General features: G+C 48.2%; 1 protein-coding gene and 2 long non-coding RNA genes across 3 annotated transcripts; 2 read left to right on the top strand and 1 right to left on the bottom strand.

The window, feature by feature from the left end:
* The first annotated feature begins 247 nt into the window (after positions 1 to 247).
* Positions 248 to 9,327, top strand: LOC128413737 (uncharacterized). Its single transcript, XR_008330423.1, has 3 exons — positions 248 to 464; positions 6,743 to 6,875; positions 9,166 to 9,327. It is a non-coding gene; the product is annotated as an uncharacterized LOC128413737 (long non-coding RNA).
* Positions 9,328 to 10,198: 871 nt separating this feature from the next.
* On the bottom strand, positions 10,199 to 19,154 carry LOC128413741 (uncharacterized). Its single transcript, XR_008330426.1, has 2 exons — positions 19,084 to 19,154; positions 10,199 to 10,688 (listed from the first exon to the last, which is right to left on the bottom strand). It is a non-coding gene; the product is annotated as an uncharacterized LOC128413741 (long non-coding RNA).
* Positions 19,155 to 19,359: 205 nt separating this feature from the next.
* ZNF503 (zinc finger protein 503) lies at positions 19,360 to 24,021 on the top strand. The gene is made up of 2 exons (XM_053388132.1): positions 19,360 to 20,219; positions 21,600 to 24,021. Exons 1-2 carry the CDS (start codon positions 19,854 to 19,856, stop codon positions 23,151 to 23,153), a joined length of 1,920 nt encoding a protein of 639 aa, XP_053244107.1. The 5' UTR covers positions 19,360 to 19,853; the 3' UTR covers positions 23,154 to 24,021.
* The last annotated feature ends 1,133 nt before the right edge of the window (positions 24,022 to 25,154 follow it).

Below are 25,154 nucleotides of genomic sequence, written 5' to 3'. Positions count from 1 at the left end.
TGGTGGTGCTTCTTCTTCCTCCTCCTCCTCCTTTCCCATTATTTCCCAGTTTTTCCCCTCATCTGCCTCTGAGCTGTGACCTCCTTCAAACCCCTGTTGTAATTCTGAACTGTCTCGTTCTTCTCTGGAAGGGTCAGGCTGGGGAGGCAGTCTCCACCATTCCTCCTCTGCCCAGTCCCTGACACTGAAGAACATTCACCCCACATAGGTGAATGTTTCTAGCCCCCTCCCTAGAAACAATGGTGACATCACTGATGACTTCATAATGAGCCTACTCTTATACTAAGGTCAGACCCACTGCCTACCCCAATAAAGTCCCAGACAATGCTATTACCCAAGATCCTCTGACTGGAAATATCAGGCCTTGAACCAGGGGTTTTCTGAATGTACAGCATGTGTTTTACCACTGAGCACAGCACTTTTCCATCTGCTGTAATAGTATGAGCTTAGTCAGCAAGAATACGGTACGTGATGTTGCCATTCTAATACTTTTTTGTAACCAAGTAGCTGAACTGTTAGACTGTTAGACCACCATCATGATGACCCCGGTTAATTCTGAACTCTGTTCCCTATTGCATTTCACTTCACAACAGCTTTAATGTTTTCCTGATTCTGTTAGTTTTTATTGAAATATTCTATGGGTAAAGTGTTCTAATTTGTAAGAAATGTAATACAAGTAAATATCAGTGTTTAACAGGCCTTGCTCATTGCTTGGCTTTTTTGAAGACCAGTTTTGAAAATGTGTTGTCTCGGTGTTCAAAGGAGATGGACGCCACATTGTAGTTATCTTTTACATACTTCTATCCATGTTCTCCAGGTATGCATAATTTTGCAAACCTCTCACTACACATGTCTCACTTCACCTGTGTTTATTCTGGGACTGAATCCCTGTTCTTAATAATGCTTCACTCATTGCTGTCATGGAGATATATCTCATTTGTCTTCTCCTGCCCTTTGCAACTGGTGCTTTCTGCCACACTCTCAGACGGCGAAATTAAATGGTTTCTGGTAATGAAACGGTTTCTGAGTAACAGGCAAAGATCAAGTAACTGAGGAAGTGACTCGGGGGGCCAAGGGAGCGTTTTTTGTTAGACCAGGAAGCTGTTATCGCTTGTTACAATCCCTCTAGTGTCGGTTAACTTATGTATCTGAAATAGCTAACCAATTACAGCTGGCGAATAGTGCAGTGCGGTGGAGGAAAGCTGATTCATTTGCAGTCACCATGAAAGTGTGGTCAACATCTTTGCTGTGTAACATCAGGGCACACCTCTGAGAGAAACCCAGACTTTGAGAGGGTTCTACCATGGAAGGGCCTGGGGTTCTTGTCAGCAGATAATCAGTTAACAACACCCACTGCTTCTTTCGTCAAAACTGCTTCCTGACAGTGCTATCAAATTTCAAAACTATACTGGCAATCATGATGGATTACCATTAGGTAGCTAGTGATTTTTTTCCTCACCTTCGAAATCCAAAGAACTTCTCTTTTCTTTTCATATCTAACTTCACCACTGTAGATACATATAAAAATGAAACTGTAAAAAATAATAATGGAATGGGTAAGAAACAAAGAGTAAGGTTAAAAAGCAAACACACTTTTACAGCACATCCTAAACCATGTCTAACTCAGAAGAAAATCTTATTGAATTCAAGGGGGCTTAGTTCTAGGTAAGTGGGGTTAGGATTGTAGGCTTGGTGGTTTCTTTTACAATATAAAAGAAAGGATGGAGAGCATCTGGTCCTTCAGATGCTGAACTGTAACTCTCAGCATCCCCAGCCAGATGGCCAATGGTCAGGCACAGTTGATGGGAATTGTAGTCCAACAACAACTGAGGACCACAGGTTCCCAGTCCCTGTTTTATACTTCTGTGGCTTGTGCTAGCTTGATCATCCTGCTGCCTCATTAAGTGAGTGCCAGGGGCACTATTTCATGTTTCATTGAGGAGGAGACTATCGACAAGGCTCAAAAGCTTACTCTTGAATGTATTAAAGCCTAATTTACAACACCAGCCATGTGTTTTAACCCTATGTTGTTACTATGCAATGTCTTATAATAAGCAAAGTCACTGACGCTCCTGTGAGTGTTTCAGGGGTTTTTTTTCATTCACCCTTCACAATTGATGGGTATTTTGTACTTTGGTCTTCAAATATGCAATGCCTAATGAGAAGCAGCAGCTTTCAGTGCCATGGCTGCCGCGGATTCCTAGGAACTTGTCAAAGGTAGAAGTCTGGAGGCATGCTGAGAAGCAAGCAGGCAGAGAACTCAGTCTTCAGCTCAGACTAATGAGCCAGGCTAGAAGCAGCTTTATAGGACAAGGTGACATCCTTTTGGCCCCTTTTTAGCATATGATCTCTGCTGGTAGCTGCAATACCACCCATCAGCAGCAATAGCGTAGCAGAAAGTAGGCCCTCCCTTCTCCGCCAAGCTACCATGATGGTGTAAAACGTACAAGGGTCCTACTGTGAGAGAGTCCCCAGGGCCTTACAGAATTGTAGCACTATGCGAGAGCTAAGGATTTTTAACAAGAAATCCCTAATCCACTTACAAGGCTGCATTTCCCCCCAAAATGTCTTTATGTTACAGTTAAACCAGCATAAAACCCATTAAAAATTACAGTGTCGATCAGGGATCAAGACCAGTGGCCCTCCAAAAGTTGTTGGACTCCAACTCCCATCAGCCTAAGCCAGAATGGTGGATGATGGGAGCTGGAGTCCATCAATATGGAAGGCCAGAGGTTCCCAATCCCTGCTGTAGATGTACTCAAAAGAAAACAATCGTAGTTGCACAATATTTGAAAGGGTTTGGAATCCAGCAGAGCAAGTGGTCTCTTTACATATCCCCTGCCCCACACCAAAGAGATGACTGTCTGGAGGAGAAAGCCAGTTCAACCCTATGTTCCTTGGTCCCTGTCACACAAAAGTGGGAATCCTTTGGCTCTCCAAATGTTCCTGAACTAGAACTCCAATTAGTCCCAGCAAGCATGGCCAACGGCCAGGGATTATGGGACTTATAGTTCAGCAAAGGTTCCTCACACCTGCTGTAGTGCAAGGGAGCTGCACATGGAAAACTGAATGAGGGCATACCATGCAGAAAAAAAGGTCAAAAATAAAAAAGGAAACTCAGAAAACTCTTAGATTTTAGAAATTCGATTTTGTGTTCAATATTACAAGTAAACATTGGCACCTTATGAACCCTTACCCTGAAACTGTAAAAAAAAGCAAAGAAAGGAAAAAAGCTGTATCTGCAGGGAAATGGTTATTAGTGTTTCTCTTTTTCTGCCTTAGTGCAGAAAATGTTCCCTTTTTTTCCCCTTAATGTCTTCTGCTTCACTTCTTCCCAAACTTTATCCCCTGTGGTTTTGCTAAAAAAAATTATCTACAAATGAGAGATCACAAACAAATGGGTCCCTACATATAAAGTGGTACTTCCCCCACTTAATGATTGGTTTATTATTGTAATACTGCTTTGTTTAAAATACACAAAGGAGTTTTTAAAATTGTACTGCTTCTAAAGGACCTTCCCTGGGAATTTTCAACATATTCTTCGCTTCCAGACCATTCTGTCATTGGCTTTATCTGCAGCGGCACAAAATGAGGCTGCAGGTATTACTTGGGCCACACAAGGACTTAGCTCACTAGATTGGCTCCGAAACCAAATTCCACTCCTGGTCAAGGCCAGACTCAGAGCCCATGTTACGCTGGGCAAAGGAACCAATCCAAATGGGGTGATCACCAGGAGGAGCTAGCAGGGTGCAAACACCAACAAACAGGTTAAAGGCTTGATACCTTAGGAATGGGCTGCAAGTGAAGAATGCATGTGAGAACCAATATTTAATTTACTCCACGGCAAGAGACAGCTGGGCTGGACAGTTCAGGGAACAGACCCAGAAGCAGGAGTTGGGGGCGTATCAGCAGAGGGGTTAGGAGCAGAACGGGTCACTCTGTTGGCACCATGAAGATATTTTTGTGTGTGTGTTAGAGCAGGGGTAGGCAACCTAAGGCCCATGGGCCACAAGAGGCCCACGGGGATCATTTAACTGGCCCACGAGCCACCCCTGAACCAAGCCGCCCACTTGGCGAGTTCCCACACGCTGTGCTAAACCGGTGCAGCATGGCACGGGGACTCGCTTCCGCGGTGCCAGCAATTGCATCTGCGCATACTCAGATGCTGAAAATCGCAACCGTGCGTGATCACACGTGAACATGATCCGGCCCACGGAGGGATCTCTGCTGGTGTGAACCGGCCCAGATGAGGTAAACCTTGCCGACCCCTGGGTTAGAGTGACACAGAACTTGTAGTAAAAATCAAGTCACAAACGGTCCCTGTTCTTTCAGATTCCATTGGAAGCTGGAGTGGAAAACCACTTCAAGTTTAGACCAGATGTGCCAATACTAAGACGTCAACAGTGCATAGCTGTCAACTTACAGATTTGAAAATAAGGGACCAGCAGCCTTGAAAATAAGGGACCAGCAGCCAAAATAAGGAACCTGCAGCCTCACCTCTTCCAGGCACTCCAGTCTTCCTGTCCTCCTGCAGTCTGGTCAAACTCATGCTGGGTAGCTTCGAGAACACTGTCCAACCAACTTTGTAACTAGAGGTTCAACTGAATAGAATCAGAATCACATGCACCACAAGGCCTATGCAGCCTCAACTTAAGATGGCTCCCCGGCCTGGCTTTGCACTGCAAAGTTTGCAGCAGCACGTGCAACAAAATAGCGTCCAGCATTCAAAAAAACCCTCAGCTTGCATTAACTAGCCACACACAAGGCATGAAAGCTCCACCCCCAGTCGTTCTTAGACTTCTTATTGGGTGAGCAACACAGCCAAGCAACACAGTTGGAGCCTCCCTCCTCCCTGGCTGGAAGGGAGGGAGGGAGAGGAGCTGCTTCCTTTGAAATTTAAGGGACATCATTTAAGGACATTTAAGGGACATCCATCAATAAGGGACAGCAGCGGGACATGGCGCTGGAATAAGGGACTGTCCCTTCAAATAAGGGACACTTGACAGCTATACAACAGTGTGTGACTTGTTGTGTTTTTCTATTGCTAGTACTGTATAGATGGGCAGCCTGAGACCGTACAGCTGGCCTTGAAGCAGGAAGTGGTGTGCTATTGGCTCTCCTGGATCACCTGACTCCCAAGCAAAGAAGGAATCTGGCTGGCTGTCGTGTCTGTTTCCTAGCTTGAAATTAATAAGGAGTAGGTAATGGGCATATGGCCAGATAGCTGTCCCACTATGGTTTTTAATCACAATCACAATAATAAATTCATACTAAATGCAGCATAAAGGATAAAACTTGACAGTTTCCTGACAGATGCAATACATGATGCAGACTCCATTTTAAAAACCTGAGCAGGAGCTTGATAGGAAGAGCACAAGTTGAGTTAACATTCAAAAAAAAGAAGAAAAGAAGAAGTGAATAAACGTTTGGTCTAAAAACCTGGTGCTTTATTATGTCTCTAAAAGAGATAGCTTTACATTTTCACATGATGAATAAAAGCTTTTAATTTAGACACTCAATCAGCTTATGTAAAGTGGTATAGATTAAGATGAAAATCATTTGTAAATGTATTTGTCAGTGTTTCAAACTACCACCCTTTTCCTAGAAGAAATATTAATCAGAGAGAGCAACCTTGGTTCCCCCCATTGCTTGCAAAAACTACAGAAAGCTATTTCTCATTCTAAGAAAGGACTTGTTCAATGCATTGAGTATTTATACATTTTTCTACTTATTCAAATCCATTTACACGAAATAGCAATGGCAGCCAACCTTAAGTTTACATTTACACATCTTTAGTCATCTGTCATGTAAGGAGAATAGCTATCTCAAGATAGTACATCAGATCTCCTGAAATTTTTCCTTTTAAAAATGAGAGAGGAGGAGGTTTAATCATTTTAAGTCCTCGAAGGAATTAGAAAATTAAAGGTAATACTGTACATGAATTAAAGCTCTTGAATGGCCAAGATACAACAGCAGCCTTCTCTGAAGGTAGATATCTCTGCATAAAGTTACATCTCTGACCTAGCTTGTTCCATTCAGACACTGCAAGTAGCAGAGTGGTCTCTATGCCACATGTAATTTGATAATAAAGTAATTCCTTACAGACAGACAATGCAGACGTGCCCACTGAGGAGTCTCACCATTGTATCTCTGTATGAGCCAGAATGCTGACTCATGCAGAAACTTAGAGGGCGTGGCGTTCCATTTTGGGTAGATAAATTAATAGTGTTGCAGGCATAAGAGTAAAGCTGCCATCAGTTTTAATTCAGAAAAAAAAATGTCTCAGCTATCAGATATTTGGGGAGCAATGCTTTGAAAGCTGCTTCCCATGTTAATTGCTCATCGTAGGTGAACTGAGAAATGTTGGCTGTAAAAATGGCCCCAACAACTGCACACCACACCACACCTAAAGAAGGCAGGGGGGAGTTAATAAGCATCATGCATGGCCCCCCCTCAAAGCAAAACACTAAGATTTTAGCCTTTGGCTGCCTTAATCTATTTGGCATTGGGTGAGGAATGACTGAAACCTGGCACTGCAGACAGCCACCTGTATGAAATACAATGGGCAGAGTTAATCCATTGCCTAGTGAGCAGCTGCATCCATGAGAACATTTACACTGTGCATCTGGTGTCATTGAAAGCTGCTTTGGAGGCTTAACCACCCTTCACATGCTTTAAAGTTACAAAACATGCATGTATACTCAGGATCTCATGTATATCTTATCTGTGTTATGTACTCCAGTATGTACAAAAAATGAGAAGTGCCTTCCAGCATCAGACCAACATTAATCTCGTCTAGCATCCTTGAAAGAATCCCAGGAACCATGTAGGGGACCATAGCCTAACATCTGCACAGCTGTTTCTGCTGCTGTCTGGTAAGTTTTGATTGAAAAGGGAAGTGAATGGGATGGGATGGTTTTGGCAACAGCAGAGAGAGATGTCACCAGATAATAGCACCAAGATTATCCCATTTTGAATCAAAACCTCATTTCAAGGCAGGGGACTGGACAAGCTTCAAAACGAGCCTTTGAGAACAGAATAACTAAAGTTGTGTTCCAAGCCCCCACCCTCAATAAGTCAGCATTGCACATACAGTTTAAAGAGAAATCTATTGTTTGTGTAGGACATCTCTCTCTTACCACTGAAAACTCCCCCACTTTCCTTACAGTAAGATTATTTACCACACCTTGATCCAAATATAGTTATAGCCAGATAAAGTATAATTATGGGCCAGAGAAAACTGCTCCAGTGACCACACAGTACCAGTTGGTTATCCCTGCTGAATAATAAAAGCAACATGCTCATCAGCTACAGTCTTATCTTTCATGTTAATGAAAATTGCTTTCAGACATTCTTCCAACAACTCAGGTTAAAAGCAATCCTGCCATCTTGTCATCATTTACAGATTTATCTTTCTTATTTCCCACTAATGGAGTTGCAAAGGCTCACTTGCTTATATGCTTCAGTTACTTCTTCTCACCTCACCGCAGCCCACAAGCTGTTTCACAATATTCACTCTGTTTCAGTTTGAAGTTTTTGCAAGCAGTCCCTTTTTATTTATTTTTATTTAACGAGATTTATATACTGCTTAATCAAAAAATCAACAGAATTTTAAAAAGAAGTAGGCATAATAAAATTCAGATTTAAAGACCAATATACACAATAAGACTAAAAGCATTTAGATGTGTAAATCAAAGGTGTTTGTGACTTTGACATGCATAGGAAGTACACATCTCATTTTAATTATTTATAATAATCTTGATGTGTGTCAAAGAGTGAGCCAGCAGTAAATCACACTGTTCAAAGTTGGAGTTATCTATTAGCAAAACCACAATCTTCACAGACTTGGCTGAGTATTAGGCCTAATGAGCACAGCAGCTCATCTCTGGTGGGTCTTACCCCATGAATCAGTTGCCGAGACTGAAAAGTCCTCCTCTCCAGGACTTTTTCCAAGCAATCAGAGACTGTGCCTGCATGCAGCCTGCTGCTGCCCTGCCCATTTCATCCCTCTTCTGGTTCTGGGAGACAAGGAGGGAGGAGAGCTTGTCACAGCAGGAGGGGAAGACACCTGCGACTCTTCACCCACCTGACTCATCTCTACGTCTTGGCTTCCCTCATCTCCTGCATCAGCTTCTGCCTCTGATTCTCAACTTCTCTCTGGCACAGACTCTCCCTGCTCACAAAGCCCCGTTGACTCTTCAGCTTCTGACATCTTCTCTTCCCAGTCTTCTCCCTCTTCACACTCATCATTGTTCCACCACTACTCCCTGGGCTCTCAGCCTTCTTCCTTTGGTAGTTCCCCAATGGGTTCCTCTCCTCCCACCATTCCTCTATGCCAAACCAGTCCATGGCAATGTGGTGTGTAGAACCTGTGTCTGTATTGGCCAGAGTTCAGGGGTGGAGAACCTCAGGCCTGGGCCCCAAATGTGATTATGTATCTCTGTCTGACACTTGGGATATCCCCAGCCCATGCTCCTCACCATCTCTGACTTGTACCCTCCTTGAGTGTTTTTGCCTCTTTCAAACCTGTTCTGATAATGCCTCTGGCTCCCCTCAGCCTAAAAAAGTTCCCAACCCCTGATACAGGTCATTTTGAGGCATCGTTACATGTGGTGTGAAAATGGGAAGGTCTGCCAGGAGACCAGGGTGACCTTGTAAAATAGGTTAATATTATTGTTCTCATAGGGACGCGGGTGGCGCTGTGGGTTAAACCACAGAGCCTAGGGCTTGCTGATCAGAAGGTTGGTGGTTTGAATCCCCATGACGGGGTGAGCTCCCGTTGCTCGGTCCCAGCTCCTGCCAACCTAGCAGTTCGAAAGCATGTCAAAGTGCAAGTAGATAAATAGGTACTGCTCCGGCGGGAAGGTAAACGGCGTTTCCGTGCGCTGCTCTGGTTCGCCAGAAGCGGCTTAGTCATGCTGGCTACATGACCCGGAAGTTATATGCTGGCTCCCTCAGCCAATAAAGCGAGACGAGCGCCGCAACCCCAGAGTAGGCCACGACTGGACCTAATGGGCAAGGGTCCCTTTACCTATTGTTCTCATATGAGGTCTACTCCATGCACGGCACACAGGCAAGATCTGAATTGCAGGTTAACAGCTCAACTATTTTGTGCTAGCCTTATTGCATTCTTGGTTTTATTTTTCTATATTGCCCTTTCTATAGGAGCCCAGAGCAGTGAACAAGGAGAAAAGTGCAATCCCATACATCTCATTTATGCCAGAACCAGAATACATCTCTGCTTGAGGGCTTCCCAAGAGGCCCCTGGTGAACAGGATGCTGAACTAGGTGGACTTTTTTGCTCTGATCCAGCAACGTTACAGGGGTAAGAACAAAAAGCAACAATGTAATGAACCGTTTAGGGATGTGGGGGGCGCTGTGGGTTAAACCACTGTGCCGCTTGGGCTTGCCAATCAAATGGTTGGCGGGTGAACTCCTGTTGTTCAGTCCCAGCTCCTGCCAACTTAGCAGTTCGAAAGCATGCAGTGCAAGTAGATAAATAGGTACCGCTCTGGCAGAAAGGTAAACAGCGGTTCTGTGCACTGCTCTGGTTTTGCCAGAAGCAGCTTAGTCCAGCTGGCCAAATGTCCCGGGAAAAAATGAGGCCTCAAATCATTGCCTTTGAAATGGTGTGCATGTGCCGTATCTTCTGATCGATTATGCAGGATGGGGCTTACCTCCCCCCCCAAAAAAAATATTTTATTGAATTTGGCACCCCAGTGAGGGACAAAGGCCTGGCGTGGTGCCCACAGTACTCCTTTTCTACTTGCAGGGAGGGCTGCCGGAGATGGCTCTGAAGCGGGAGGCTACTCCAAAACACACCCTACGCCTTTCGTCTAAAGCGCTACAGTGCATTCTAGCAACGCCTTATTCTGCCCATTTCCATTCCTGAAGCTGCAGCCTCCCAGCCATTGCTCTGGCGGAGGCAGAAACGCAACCCGGCGGAATTTAGGGCCTGGGAAAGGCGTCCCTAAGAAACCCCACCCTTGGCGGAAGTGTCGCCAACTGCTGCGGCGGCTGCGCCTCTCGGCTCCCCCTCCCCTCTCCGGACCAGCTTCGCCTGCCTTTCGCTTTCACGGTTGTCTCTTTGCGCCGCGCGGAGAGAAGGCTGGGGCGGTGTTGGGGTGGGGCGGGGGGTGTCCTAAGTTTCTCCCATGCCTACTCAATCCCTTCCCATTCGTTTGCAAACCCTCCCAGCCACATTTTTATTTTTATTTTTTTAATGCAACCCCAACATCTCCAAAAAAATCAGAACTGAATGTCCACGAAAGCATATACATTCTCCTGGTTCACTTTGGAGAGCAGTGTTTGGAAACAGACGCGCGGTAGGAAGGTGCAGGTAACGTCAGATCGGTGCCTAGGAGTGGGGGGTGACGGGGCAACGGACGGCGCGGCAGCGGCAGGATCTTAGGGGACGATTTGTTGCTGGGGCCTCGCTTGTCGTCTGTGTTTGGCAGAGCAAGGGATGTGGCTCCGGCGCTCCGGCTGTTCACTCAGTTTGTTGCGGTGGGGTGCCTGCGCTGGGAATCCAGGTGGCGGGTTGGGAGAGGAGTCGCTGGCCCTCTTCAGACTCCCGAAGAGCTCCTTATGCAAGGTCTTCTATTTAGCAAGATTCAGATCTTTTTTATTTTACGTTATTAAAATGTGACTGGCCAACTGATCTCCCTCTTGGATCTCTGCAGATCTGCCTGAAGCGGAGGGATGAGGGAAGCGGGCGTCAGAGGGGAAATAAACAGATGCGCGTAAAATGAAACATTGTGGGGGAAACGCTGAACTGGTTTGCAAACACATAATGCAGCAACCGTGGGCAAGTAGAGATGTTTGTCCCTTGCACGACAGACGATATACCTTTTTTCACCCTCTTCTTTCTTCCCCATTTATAAAGCACCTAAATAAATAAAGCGGATGTGTTTTAACTACGATTTATAAAAGAGTCCTTTGTATATTTCCCCCCTGGTAGGTCAAGAGGTTGAGGCGAAAGTAGAACCCTACATTTTGCAGAACAATATATGTATCCTGTGAGCAACAAACGCCTAGCTTGGTTCTTATTTCCTTTTTTTTTTAAATAGGGAAGCAATGCATCTGGGACAAAGATTAGTGTATCTTTCATTAACCTAATAGTAACTTGGCTCAGAAGTATCCTTTTTGTCAGATCTACCTAATCAAGCCAGAATCTCATTCTCTCTCCGAGACAAAATTAGCAAAAACTTTACCTTTGACTTTATTGACAGGTAACCAGTCCTCTCCCCTTCCCGCTCCCCACCTCTCTTCCCCTAGCCAGGCTATTCAATTTAGAGGATTAAAAGAAAGTCACTCCACTAACAGCATTTGGTCCATTGCTAACCCATATGTCAGCCTCGGTGCTTTAAATAATTATATTTGCATGCAGGGAGTGATTCATAAATATGTCAGGCCCGTGAAATATAGGCAAGCATTTCAAACTTTCTATTTAAAAAACATGAATTATGGCCGCGAAAAATGTGTTCCCATTTAAGGGTGATACGAAGTATTTGGTGTCTAGTACGGAGGCCCATCCATCATACAGACAATAAAGAGAGTTTTTGCCTGACGCTGGAAATTTATGGTTGCCCTTCTCTGCCCTAATAATTCAAGCATTGTGTCAGCCCGTGACAGCCCTTGCAGAAAAACAGCAACCCCTGTTATCAATCAAAAAGCCCTTTTACATTTTTAGCAAAACTCTGATCATCCAGACACCCTTTTAATGTATATATTACATCATTATAGATCATTCCGCACTCTCCTTCCATTCCACCCCCCCTTACTGCAACTCAACAAAATGATCCATCATTCCTGGGACAGTCCTGATGAACGCGGATGTAAATTATTCTGCACGTCACTAAAGTAGAGTCCCAAGTGACAAATGTACTTTAGGTGGAATTAATTTTTAGGGTGCACGATGAAAGCACACGGGATCTGGGGTTTGAGGAGGGAGAGGAGCAGGTAGATGTATCATCTTAGAGGAGGACTGCAAAACTGGATAAATTCCCCAGTCTAAATTATTTTCGCAAGATAAGATCAAGGAGCTGTTTTGGACCCTCACACGCGCGCAATAATTTTTATGTGTGCGTATGTATATGCATATGTGTAACAGCTCCCTGAGTAATATGCCTCATTTAGCATTTTAACCTTGGAAACAACTTTTCTCCAAGGGGAAGTATCTTGTCGGGCTCTCGAGTTTCAAACATCGGGGAGAACTGCGGAGTTTCCATAGCAAACATATTCATGAGGCCAGGGCACGCAGCCCAGGGCGCAGTTCTTCTGATCCCATCCTGCGGTCCTGACCGGGAACGGGGCAAGGAGCGCGTCACCCTGCGGAGCCCGCGTTCATGTCCGCGGGGCTTGCGCCGGAGAGCTTCCCGCTAGATTGTGCGCCTTATGTGGATCTGCAAGATCATCTCCCTTGCGTGCGGCATAATCGTAGGACATGCTCCTCTCTCTGTAACCAAATATGCGTTTAGCCGTCTTTTGCCTCACTCTGCCCTTAGGCTGGGAGCGGAAAATACACAGTGCTCCTTTGGAGAGATGTGCGCCATTAGCTCAAACGCTCCCTGAAACCGATAAGTCTTGCCTTGCCTTCCCCTGGCTTCAACTCTCTGGGCAGAAAATCTTCATTTGTGTGGCTGAGAGCAGGCGTTGGGCATGCTTTAATTACAAATCAGCATTCCCGACGAATATTTTTGGTGCGAACGTTTAACGCCACTTGGGTTAGCAAACTGAGAGGCGTCACATACAGCTCTGAACTCACTTTCCTCCTGCTGCCAATAAGGTGCCTACTTTTTTTTTTTTAGGTAGCAACCCAAGATCTCCCCAAAATGACGTTCTGCGCCTAAAGGAACAGGGTGCTGTTGGGGTGGGAGACGCACAGCCGGATCCGATTAGTGAAAGGTTTCCAAAACATTGGCGCATAAATCCCGCGCTCAGGCCACCAAAGAAAAGGGACGGATATTAGCTGAATAAGCAGCGCGTCGAGAGGATTTTAAGCAGAAAAGTTTCATTTTGTTAAGCGGCGCTACTAAGGGGCTTTCGGATTCCACCCCACCCCCACCTCCACCTCGCGGGAAACAAAGCGAAAGGAGATTAAGCAAACCACCTTGGAACAGATTTCGACAAGAACGAAGAACGCGCCCTTGAAAGAGGGGAACCAAAGACGTGGTTCTCAGTTGCTCGGTTCAAAAGACCACAGCCGAGGATGCAATATACCTTGTACACTGATTACTATCTAGCTGATAGGTCTCTAAAAAATAAAAAAGGGGGGATCGTGCAATGTTATCCTGTAGGTCTTTGCGTCTACGTGCATTTTAAATGCCCCTGTAAACCTTTACATTTTATTTTTTTTGGGTCCCTCAGAGAAACTAGTTTGCATATCTAGCACGACGTCTGTCCACATGATTTCGCGATCAACGCGCGCCGCTTTAAAAACCAGAAAAGCAAAAGAAAGAGGCGGCGGCGCAGGAGTGATCCAGCTCTCTTTTGAACGCACGGTCAGGCTGCGGTGGCTCCGTGTGTGTCTGCCTGCGCGTCCCCCCGCGCGCGCGCCCCCGCCCCCGTTCGGTGGGGAGTTTCTTCCTCTTACTGTAGTACTGTATTGCATTCTTCCCGGATCTCAGATATGCTGAAGTTTTATTCCCCCCTCTCTCCCCACCCCACCCCCGCCACCATGCCAATATATTTATGCATTTCCACATGTACTGAATATAGAACATTTGTGAAAGTCACAGCAACGCGGGCATATTTGATGGTCGATAGAGAAGAAGCGAGACATAAGCATAATAAACGCCGTTAAACACAAGCAGGTAGGGAATGTTTGTTACATCTGGCTACTCCAGTGAGACCAGCCGCCTTTCCCCCTCTCCCTCTCGGTTTAAAAAGGTCTAGGAAATCAGAGAGATGCAGAGGCCCGGTGTGTTGCTGGTCTACAATGATTCGAGCTTTTACTCAAAGACTGCCTACAAAATCTGACACTTAAGTGTCAAGATAGGGGAAAGCAAGATTGGAGGCAGGGAAACCATAATCGAAGGGTTTGCACTGTCTTTACCCGAAGGGTGGAAAAACCAGAAGTCAGTCCGGGTTGGGCTGGGGTACATATATTATTTTGTTTTTTGGGTGGTGGTGATCCTGGCCAGGTTTTGCAGCTCACCAGCCTGACCTGTCAAGCGGATTATTTTAGAAGGAGATTAATAGGGGAGGCGGGCCGCAATAATAATCGTTTTGTTTGATGTGACAACTTTGATAGGCGTTGATTTACTTACAAACTGATAGGGTTTTAATTGAGCGCCTCCATCCAGCTTGAGATGAAAGGAAAACCGCATTGAAAAGCTGCCCGATTGCCCTCCAGCCTCAATACTGATTAGCCATCTCGACAGTGAATAGTTCAAGGCATTTTCAAACTTTTCCACCACCTCCTCCTCCTCTCCTCTCCGCCCCACTCTCTCTCTCTCTCTCTCTCCTTCTCCTCCTCAAATATCTGCCAGCCCACTCCCTCCGCCCCCCCTTCTTCTTCAGTGAAAATAAATCATTTCCATTGTGTGCAAATAAAATCGACTTGACATCTTTGCCAATAGCTGGTAGGTAAACGAAAGTGTGGACTGGCACTTGCTAATTAATCCCTTCACTCTTCTCTCCCCCCCCCCGTAAAAGAATAGCAGCTCCCCCCTTCCCTTTTGTCGAAGGTTTAGCTGCTGCCCCCAACTCTTAAACTGGGGGGGAGGGAAAGAACAAAAAACAAAAAGCATCCCGCGAAAAAAACCCACCCCAAAACGCCCCCACTCCAACAGCGACCGAAAGAAACATTAACTTTGAGCAAGAATGTACAAGTAATAATTGCCAAACAGCAAACAGGCTATCTGAGTTTTCGTCAGCGTTTTTTGCCAGTGTTTCGGTGGTGGTGTTGGGAACTGGCGCTCCAGAATTTTTATTTATTTTTATTAATTTTGAAAGCCGTCTTGGATGCAGAAGGAGGAGCAGAATTTAAGGATCTGAGATTGACCCTTCCGGAGCTTATTCTTTGATTTTATTTATTTATTTACGCAATCTTTTAAAACAACAACAGCAACAACAGCAGCAACAAACTGGCTTTTGCAGACCGGGGTGTGGTTTGAAATCGCACATCAAAGGCTCTCTGCCCTTCTGAAGTTATTAATTGTCCTCGTGGAGCTGAGAATCGTCCTCTCTTCAAATCCAAGGCAGCCTACCGATATTCTCTCTCTCTCTCTCTCTCTCTCTCTCTCTCTCTCTCTCACACACACACACACACACACACACACACACACACACACGTGTCAATACGCCGCTTGTTTTACACATGTCCGGAGAATCACCTTTGATTCCCCCGGTTTAGAACTGTAACAAGGCCCCTTTTCCCGACCCCCAGCTCCACTCCCAGCTCCGGAGGGGAGGAGAGAGGGGAGGAAAAAAACCCCTTTCCCACATCTAACTCTACCTTAAGACAATTAATCTTTTAGTCTTTTCACCCTGGGAGGCCGGACAAATAACAACGAGAAAACAGATAGAAGTCTCTCCGGTTTTGTAAGGAAAACAGCTGTTCCAAGCACTTTAATGCAAATGAACACACATGAAGAAGCGGTTGGACGGGGCTTTCTGCTTCCCTTTCTTCCCTTCCTTTCTCAATTTTACTGCTCTCCATCCATTTATCAATTGGTCTCGACAACAAAAGAAAGGACAGGGCGTGTGGGGGCTGGGGGCACCCCCTAGGACTCATTTTCAAGGCATTTCCACGCGATCCACAAAGGGAAATATCCACGGAGGGTGTCCTTGGGAGCAAGTGATGGACTCTTGCCCTGACTCCTTACGCTTTTCTAGATCATGTTGTATTATATCTGCCTATCCTTTTCAAAGGCATCTAAGTTCCCCCTCCCTGCAGCACTTTACGTCTCCCAAGAGATCAGACTACTGATTTCAATAGCTTATATAGTGGACAATGAGTACGAAGAAGGTCGTTCTGGAATATTTTACTCCCGGACACACCTAGAGGGGGAAATACTCGTATTGTTATTGTTGTTTTCTTTTTAAACCTGGGGAGGCGGGGATCCTGAGCGCAATTCCCTGGGAATTCCTGCGAAAGCCACGTTGAAAGCATGCTCCCAGTAGGAACTCCCTGCGCCCCAAAGGAGCCTGAGATCTTAGGAACACAAGTCAGTTGAACAAAGTCGGCTTACTTCCAAGTATACACGGATAGCCCAAGATTCAATTGTGGTCCTTGCCCAGAATCCTATGGGTGGTTTTTCGTAAGCCACTCGCACTCCCATCTGAAATTTTGGGACTACAGTAGTAGTAAGTCAGTGCTGTTGTAGCGGTAGTTGAGACAAGGCATATGAAGAGCTTGAGCAACAATAAGATATGCACTGTATTATTATTATTGTTGTTATTATTATTTGAATTTTCAAAAGGAAAACACACAAGACTGGCAAGTCTGAACAGAAATCAGAAAGGGGGAACATTCCTGGGTGAAGGCGCTGGATCCCTGATGCCTCCCCCCAAATACTCCAAGCTTGCTTTCTTGGCTGCCAGCCCGCCCTGGCAAGTGAGCCAAGGGAAGGGCGCCTTTCCGGCCTCGGCCTCTGGATCTAAGGAGGATTCCAGCTCAGAAATTGGCCGCGACCCCTGAAAGCCCTCCTGCCTTGTTCTTCCCTTGTCAAACGTGTTTTATATCTCCCACTGACCTTTTTTCCCTATCGTTGCAATGTGCGCAAGGCCACCCGGGCAGATCCGGAAACAAAAGGAGACACATTTCTCTTTCGATCTTTTTATTTGGGGCCTGTGGAGATACATACTTATTTACATTATTCCTTCGAAGGACAGCTTAAGGTAAATGAGGAAGTTTGAGAAGAAAATCAGAGCAGCTATTTTATTGTGATGATTTTACTGCAAACTGGAAAAAAGCACTAGGAAATAGTCGACCCGGAATCTTTGAAGACAGAGCGAAAGTGGGAGACTCTTTTGATGTTCAGTCGCCTGGGCATCATCCTTAAAGCTAGCCGAGGGTAAAACGGCCAAGAAAGAAGCGCTGCCTTGCCTACAAGCGCGCAACCGACGTCTCCCCAAACGTCTGGTTTTGCAGCCCAGCCAGACTAACGTTTTACTCCGAAGTAAGCGCGCGCGGGGATGGCGCTGGTTGGACTCTGTTACAAATGAGCGGCTCTTGGCCATTTGTTTCGCTAGGGTGTTGTTGTTTTTTTGCCGCAGGAGAACTTCCCCGCTGGACCTGCGCCCCGATTATTATTTCTGTTTTAAGAAATCGTCTTGGTGCGAGCAAGGTGTCGAGAAACACACACCGCTCACGGAACCACGTGGTAGATCAATAGGGCAGCGCGGGGGCAAAACGTGAGGGGTGAGTTAGCGGGGTGTGTGTGAGTGGTGAATCCAGTAATTGTGGACAAATACTTCGAAGGCTGCAATGAATCGCCTCCGCCGAGCCTTTGATCCCGGGCCTTTCCGCCTCTTCTCCCCCGCCCCTGGCTCCTTCGTCTCCTTCTCCTTCTCCCTGCGAGCTCTTGTCAGTATTGGCATTCCGCGGGCTGCTCAAGATGTCAATCTTAATCTCATTTTAAACATTCCGCCGTGCCAGCCGATTGAGAGACGGATTGGCGATAAAATTTCAATAATGCGCCTGCCTCCTCTCTCTCTCTCTCTCTCTCTCTCTCTCTCTCTCTCTCTCTCTCTCTCTCTCCCGCCTCCAAATCCGGCACCAACTCGCATCTCCCTCCCTCCCGCGCCACCAGGGTCAGTCAAAGTCACCTCTCAACAACCTGAGCTCGGTACGTTTACTCGGAAGTAAACCCTGCACAGTTCCGCAAGGCTTACTCCCAAGTAAGAGGGCGTCGGGTCGGGGCCGAAGTCGTTTCGCGAGCGCGCTTACTCAAAAGTAAACCCCACGGAGTCCAGTAGGGACTTCAAAGGGGACTCACGCCAGGGCGAGTGGATTGCCTCTGCAACGTGACGGCCTCATCCTGTTCGTGTTTACTAGGAGGTAAGTGGCCCTGAGTTCAAAGGGACCGAGTCCCAGGGTTGCAATCTTGATTAGTCAACTGAAAATATGATACAACAACAACAACAATAATAGTGACGCAGCGATCGCCGTGGGGGAAAAAAAATCTGCCCGGTCACTCGGCTCTTTCTCCCCAAGGTGCGTCCGCCAAAAGAGAAGTGAGAGTCGCTCCTTGTTTTGTTGGCATACAAATTGCATTTACTCGGAGAGCGATTTACTCTTTAAATTGAATGGCTCTTTTTTCCAGGGAGCTCGTCTGCCTGTCTGCCTGTCTCTCCTTGCTCCCCTCTCCCTCTCTTCCTTCCTTCAAGTCGCACTAGGCTTGTAATCAGCAACAAAACCTGACATAAATCAAGGGAGGATTGACAGGGGCTGACAAATAACTGATTGATTGCGGTTGGGGAGCATTGACAACTGATGAAGGGGAAGAGAGAGAGAGAGAGAGAGAGGGAGGGAGGGAGGGAGGCTCCCCACCCCAAAAAAGCGGGGAGAAAGGGAGACGAGAGCGGCTTAAGGAAGGGCGGAGTGTTGCGAGCATGTGACGCTCGCCTCTCCCAATCTCCGTCCAGAGCCTCCAAGAGTCACCGAAGACCCGATTGGGCGGTTTTTGACTCGTACTTCAGGAGGCAAGAAGCCTATTAGTTCTTTAGTTTCGCGCTCCAGAAAAAGAACAAAAATGCTGCGCGATGGGCAAAGATTTAGAAAAAGGAAAGAAACCCACGAAATAATTCTCCGGTGTGCGGAAGAAGGGGGGCTATGGGAAGTGCGCCGTCATTAATAAGAGGGGATCAGTGTGGGGTGGGGGCAGTGGGGGGGACCCTAAGAATAATTTCCCTGCCTTTTTTCTTTTTACGGAAGGCGGGCGCACTGCGGAGGCCTCTAAGGCACGGCACAAAGCGCGCAATTGCGCAAACCTACCTCGGGAACTTGACCACCTTGTCGTTTTCCTAGAGGTATTTACAAGCCTCTTCCCCCCCCCCCAAAAAAAAAAGATCTAGCGCTGTGCGGAGGAAATACTGGAGGGGAGCGAGTAAGAAAATCAATAGCGAGTGGCTTACGTGAAACACAAAATTGATGCCCATCCACCCTGTCCTCAGGAGCAAAAACAAGAGAGGCGGGGAAGGCGAAGGGGAGGAAGGAAGAAAGAGACCATTAGAAAAAAAGCCAAAGAAAAGCGATCGCGGGGGGGGGGGGCGAGTGGTGGAAAAGCCCCTGAAGAGGGAAGGTGACGTCACATCCCCTTGACCCTCCAATCACCTCGGGGTCCCATTTGATTGGAAGGCGGCAAAGGCTTTAATCTCCGACTAATTCAGCTGCTTTTGAAGTGAGTTCCTCTGCCAGATCCGACGCTGGATGGGCAGCGGCTCGCATCGCAGCTGAACAGGGAGGCGGAGGAAAAAAAGGAGGCGGCCGGCCGGGGAAGAGCCCGCAGCCAGCCAGCCAGCCAAGCAGCCCAGGGAAAGAAGAGGGACTGGGACAGACAGGGGGAAGCAGAGCTCCAGATTTCCCCCCCATACCTCTCCACCCCCGTCGTCAGCAGCAGCAGCAGCAGCAGCAAAAAAACACACACGAGGATTATTTCTGTTTTGTAGCATTCTTCCGTTTTGAATTCTCACGCACCCCTCCATCAAAGGACTTTCTTCTAAAAAAATATTATTATTATTTTGGACGAGTCTTTCATTATTATTTTTTAAATTAAATAAAGTGCGCGCATCTATGTGTGATCCCTCCTTCCCGTAGAGATTGGAAGCAGACGCCCTGCTGGGGCTCCTGATCCGCGCGCCGGGCGCCCCCCCACCCCGCCAGTTTTCATGCGAGGCTTTGGGTCATGATTACATCCCCCTTGCTTTCTGCCGTAAGAAGTAGTCAGCACGGAGGAGGAGGAGGAGGAGGTGGTGGAGCAGCGGCGGCGGCGGCGGGAGGAGGAGGCGCGAGAGATCTCGGAAGCAGCAACAGCAACAGCAGCAGCTCCGGCTCTGATCTTCCCTGGCAAAGCGGACACACTGGGATTTCTACCAGCGGCGGCAACAGCAGCAGCAAACCTTTCTTCCACTCTGTCCCACCCTCGGACCCTTTGCGCCAGGCGAACCGGCTCCCCATCAAAGTCCTGAAAATGCTTACGGCACGGACTGGACACATTTTGCATCCCGAATACCTTCAGCCTTTGCCTTCCACCCCAGTCAGCCCCATCGAGGTAAGGGCGCCGCGATCTTGGGCGGACGGGTGTCTGTGTTGAGTGAGCGTGTGTGTGTGTGTGTGTGTGTGTGTGTGAGAGAGAGAGAGAGAGAGAGAGAGCGCAGAGCACCGCGAGAGACTGACCGACCACCTTCCCGGACGGGAATCCTTTGTAAAAAGGCGCTTTCCGATTTCCAGCTTCGCACCAGCCCAGCCCCCACCCCAACCGCGGGCTTCCCCCGCGTCCGGGCAGCGGAATTCTGCGCGCGTTTACTCCGAAGTAAGCCCCGCTTCGTGTTTAATGGAGATTGCATGCTCCTAGAAAAGTGCTCCCCAGTTCTGAGAGGTTTGCAAATTTAAACAACCCTCGTAATGGTTATGTGCCCATTGGTTTGGTGGCCTCCCTCATAAAGGTGATTCTGCTGCAATTATTGGGCTCCACTTTTCTCCAGCGGAACGTGCAATGTAATGCAGAGTCGCGCCCACTCTCGGGTCCTGTCTCTCCCCCCCCCACCTCAACCGCCCTCGTCTCCCCGCTTCATTTCGTGTGCCTTATCATTGGAGCAAAAAGCGTCTGTAATGTAGATCTAGCGAGCATTTCGCTGGTTCACAACGCGCTGCAGTTTGAAAGAAGCAGTTTACCGATCATTTTGTGTGTGTGTGTGAAAAAAGGAAAAAACAAGACATGCTGGCGTGACTTGTAGGTTGGGAGGAGAATTGCAAGGGAAGCAGATCAGATATTCGGGATGATAACGTTGTGGGGTGATATTGAGGAGGACTGCAGTGGGGCGGCGGCAAAGGGAAGCGGGTGGAAAGCGGAATGTACGGAAGGAATAGGATTTCTTGGCTATTTCACCGAAACGGCTTCAATCTCTTTGACTTGGGATTTGTGTATAAATAGTATCACTGAGGGATCCACTCAGCTGGACAAGCGTTGCTTGGGGACAGCGAAAAAGGCTTGACCTCTTACCAACAACGGCGCAGGGAGGGGGTTGCAGCGTTGGGGGAAGGACTGTGGGGAAGCGGGGGGCAAAGTTACTCCCGGGTGACCAGCCTGAAAGCGAGTCTGCTTCCTCATAAAGACGCCGAAGACTTTCACATTTTTTAAAAAAATGCAAAAGTATTGCTATAAGTACTATGCAATTATAAAGTAATTTGCCTTGATAAAACAAAGAAAGCATGCTTGTGTAAGCCCAGAAAAAGTGTCCGGGCTGCTGATTGCGCCTCTCGGTAATTGCCAGGGGCTTCCGGATACTTTTGCAACTTTTTTTGTTTCCTTTAAACTGGCACTCCGCCTTTTATCTCTCTCCCTTCACTCCACCTCCCAGCAAGACCCCCATACTAAACGTTTGCGTTTCTCCCTCTTTCTCCCCTCGCCCCCACCCCTGGCCTTCTGCAGTTAGACGCGAAGAAGAGCCCGCTGGCTCTCCTGGCTCAGACTTGCTCGCAGATCGGCAAGCCCGACCCGTCGCCGTCGTCCAAGCTTTCGTCTGTCACGTCGAACGGCAGTGACAAGGACTCTTCCAAGTCGGGCCCGCTGAAGCTCAGCGACATCGGCGTAGAGGACAAGTCCAGCTTCAAGCCTTACTCCAAGCCCGGCGCGGACAAGAAAGAGGCGTCGGCGGGCGTCGGGGGCTCGGCGGCCGCCTCGGGGGGAGGCTCGGGCGGCGGCGGCGGCGGCGGCAACGAGAAGTCGGGCTTCCGTGTGCCGAGCGCCACCTGCCAGCCGTTCACGCCAAGGACAGGCAGCCCCACGTCCAGCGCCTCGGCCTGCTCGCCCGGCCTGCTGCCCGGCGCCGACGGCAAGGCCGGCGACGCGGACAAGAAGGACTCTTCCGACGGCTGCGGCGCCAAGGCGGCCTCGGAGCCGTCCGGGGGCCACGGCCGGCTGGGCGCAGGCTGTGGCGGGATTACGGCGGAGCTGAGCCAAGCGGCCCACGAGAGCGCCAAGGGCCTCCTGGCGTCGTCGTCCTCGTCCTCCTCGTCGTCGTCCGCGTCGTCGGACTCGTCCTCCTGCGGAGGCAGCAACACGGTCACGTCCTCGTCGTCGGCCGCGGCGGTGCTCAGTTCGGGCCTGGTGGCCCCCGTGTCTCCCTACAAGCCCGGCCAGACGGTGTTTCCGCTGCCGCCGGCCGGCATGAGCTACCCGGGCTCCCTCGCTGGCGCGTACGCGGGCTACCCGCCGCAGTTCCTGCCGCACGGCGTGGCGCTCGACCCCACCAAGTCCGGCAGCCTGCAGCTGGCCGGTAGCCTGGGCTGCAGCAAAGCGGCGGGCTCCAGTCCGCTGGCCGGCGCGTCCCCGCCGTCGGTGATGACGGCCAGCCTGTGCCGAGACCCCTATTGCCTGAGCTACCACTGCGCCAGCCACTTGGCCGGCGCCGCCAGCGCTTCCTGCGCGCACGACCAGGCGCTCAAGTCCGGCTACCCGCTGATGTACCCGACGCACCCGCTGCACACGGTGCACTCCTCGCTGAGCGGAGCCACGCCGCCCTCGCTGGCCGGCCACCCCTTGTACCCTTACGGCTTCATGCTCCCCAACGACCCCCAGCCGCACATCTGCAACTGGGTGTCGGCCAACGGACCGTGCGACAAGCGCTTCGCCACCTCGGAAGAGCTGCTCAGCCACTTGCGGACTCACACGGCCTTCCCGGGCACGGACAAGCTGCTGTCCAGCTACCCGAGCTCCACCTCCTTAGCCAGCGCGGCGGCAGCGGCCATGGCTTGCCACATGCACATCCCCACCACCGTTGCCCCCGGAAGCCCCGGCACCCTGGCTTTGCGCAGCCCGCACCACGCCTTGGGACTCAGCAGCCGCTACCACCCTTATTCAAAGAGCCCCTTGCCCACCCCGGGAGCCCCCGTGCCTGTCCCGGCGGCCACGGGACCGTATTACTCCCCTTACGCACTCTATGGGCAAAGACTGACGACAGCGTCCGCTTTGGGATATCAGTGAGTTTTTTGGGGGCTTCTTTTGAATTTTTTTGTTTTTGTTTTGGTGGTCGAAAGGGTGTGGGGTGGGGCGCGAGGAATTTCAAGCAACGGTTCTCGTTGGGCGGGGGAGAAGAACACAAAGCAACCCTTCAAAACTTTCTTTAAAAAAAATCCCACAAAAGAACAGAAAATTGAAATTTGACTTTTTTTATATATATATAAAGATAGTGTTCATCTTGAGGACTGGATCCATGGGCACTGTATTTATTTATGTTAGCTTCAAGCGGGACAATGAATCAATAAAAGTGCATTACATAACTTCAGCTCGATAGGCTTAAAGGAGAAAAAAAAGAGAAAAAATTAAAGTGGAAACACCCGTTGTAGAATATAAATAAATAAAACGAAAACGAAAATAGAGGTCTTCTCTTTAATGTTACTTTAAAATTGCTATGATTGTATTGTACCTTCTTATTTAATGTCTCATTGGGGGTGGGTGGGGGAAAAAAAAACCCTAAATGCATGTCTCTTTTTAAAAATCAAAATCAAACAAACAGAAAACCCCTTTACCACTTAACTTGCAATTTGTCGACTCGAATTTCAAATTGCATTTATTTTTTAAGATGTATGCCATCGCAGAAAGAGAATTGGTATTTTTTTGTACTTATTCTGGAAGAAAGGAAACCCAACAACGATTCCAAAAACCTCCATTTGCCTTATTTTTGTTCTTTAAAAGGAACACTGGACTATTTTTTAATTTTTAAGTCCACCCTGTAGAAGGGGCAGAAGCAAGGATGACGTCATGTATTTAAAATAATAGACAATGTATCGCTTTAAAAGATTAAAATTCCGTATATTTGATGTATTAAAAAGGTTTTACTTTTCTTTTGCAATTACCTTCTGGAGTCTGTTATAAATACACCTAAGTGTGCGGTGGACGGAAAGTGATTAGGGGAGAAAAACTAACAAACCTCTAAGCGTTGATTTAATTTAATAATAACAATTATATAAAGTTTTATTTGTTAACTAACGTTTTCCCTCTTCTAACTCAGAACAGTGTGTTCCTAAGAGTTCCCCCCTGCTATACCACAACTGGCAATTAAATTAGAAAACCCAGGAGTCAATTTAAACCGCTCCCCGCTTCTTCCCAAGGAAAAGCAAGGCTTTTGATTCTAACTAGGGAACAGCTAGCCAGGCTTACCAATGTTGGCAACCGGGGGGCGGGGGGAAGCGAACCTCTGTGGCTGGGAAGAGGGAGAATGAGAACGGCAGTTTCTCGTCTGTAGTAACTTTCTGTGACTTCACCAAAAAGTTGAAACCAATAAATGGGGCGCGCGGTGGGGGCGGGAATATCCAGGAAAACTTCGGGCACAATTCGAGGAGTTCTCCTGTGGAAGCCCAGTAAAAGTCGGGGGAATTGCGTAAAGGCGCATAGTGTTCCTGGGTTTCAGTAGGGCTGGCGGAGGAGAAACCCCCGCTGGACTGTTTCCTTTACGACTTAGACCTCAATCCACCATTCGGCGATTGGGACAATTCTCTATGGAAGAACCCCTGTTTCAGGTCGCTTCTCAAGCCTCCTAAAGGGGTTCATGTTATTTCTTTCTCGGTGTTCCGAACTAATACTCTGTCCCCAAACTGGCTTGCGGCAGATAAAAAAAGCAGCGCCATTCAGTCGACTTCAGTTGGACTGGCGCAGACTTCTCCCTTCCCTTTCTAAACCCCGTTTAGTTTTTGGGGGTGGGAGCACTATTTATGGATTTCAGTTTTCTGAAACGCAAGCATTTTGGTTTCTCCGGGCTCCGTCGCCGGAACCCAGCTGTGAACCGGGCTCCTCTACCCACTCTTTCCGCGTTTCCTCGACGGCATAGATACCAAAAGGGTGACAAACGGGCTTTTAGCTGAAGAAAACAGTCTGCAGTCATCGCTGTTTACCTGTGCCTCTGAAGGAGGAGGGTCCCGCTTCCTGTATTGAGTTCAATGGGACTTACTCTCGGGGAAGGTTGCATAGGACTGCATACCTCCTCCG

Source organism: Podarcis raffonei, chromosome 5, assembly GCF_027172205.1.
Source record: "Podarcis raffonei isolate rPodRaf1 chromosome 5, rPodRaf1.pri, whole genome shotgun sequence".
Taxonomy (NCBI): domain Eukaryota; kingdom Metazoa; phylum Chordata; class Lepidosauria; order Squamata; family Lacertidae; genus Podarcis; species Podarcis raffonei.
Note: the sequence above shows the minus strand (reverse complement) of the source record. Positions and strands in the feature narration are given on the sequence as shown.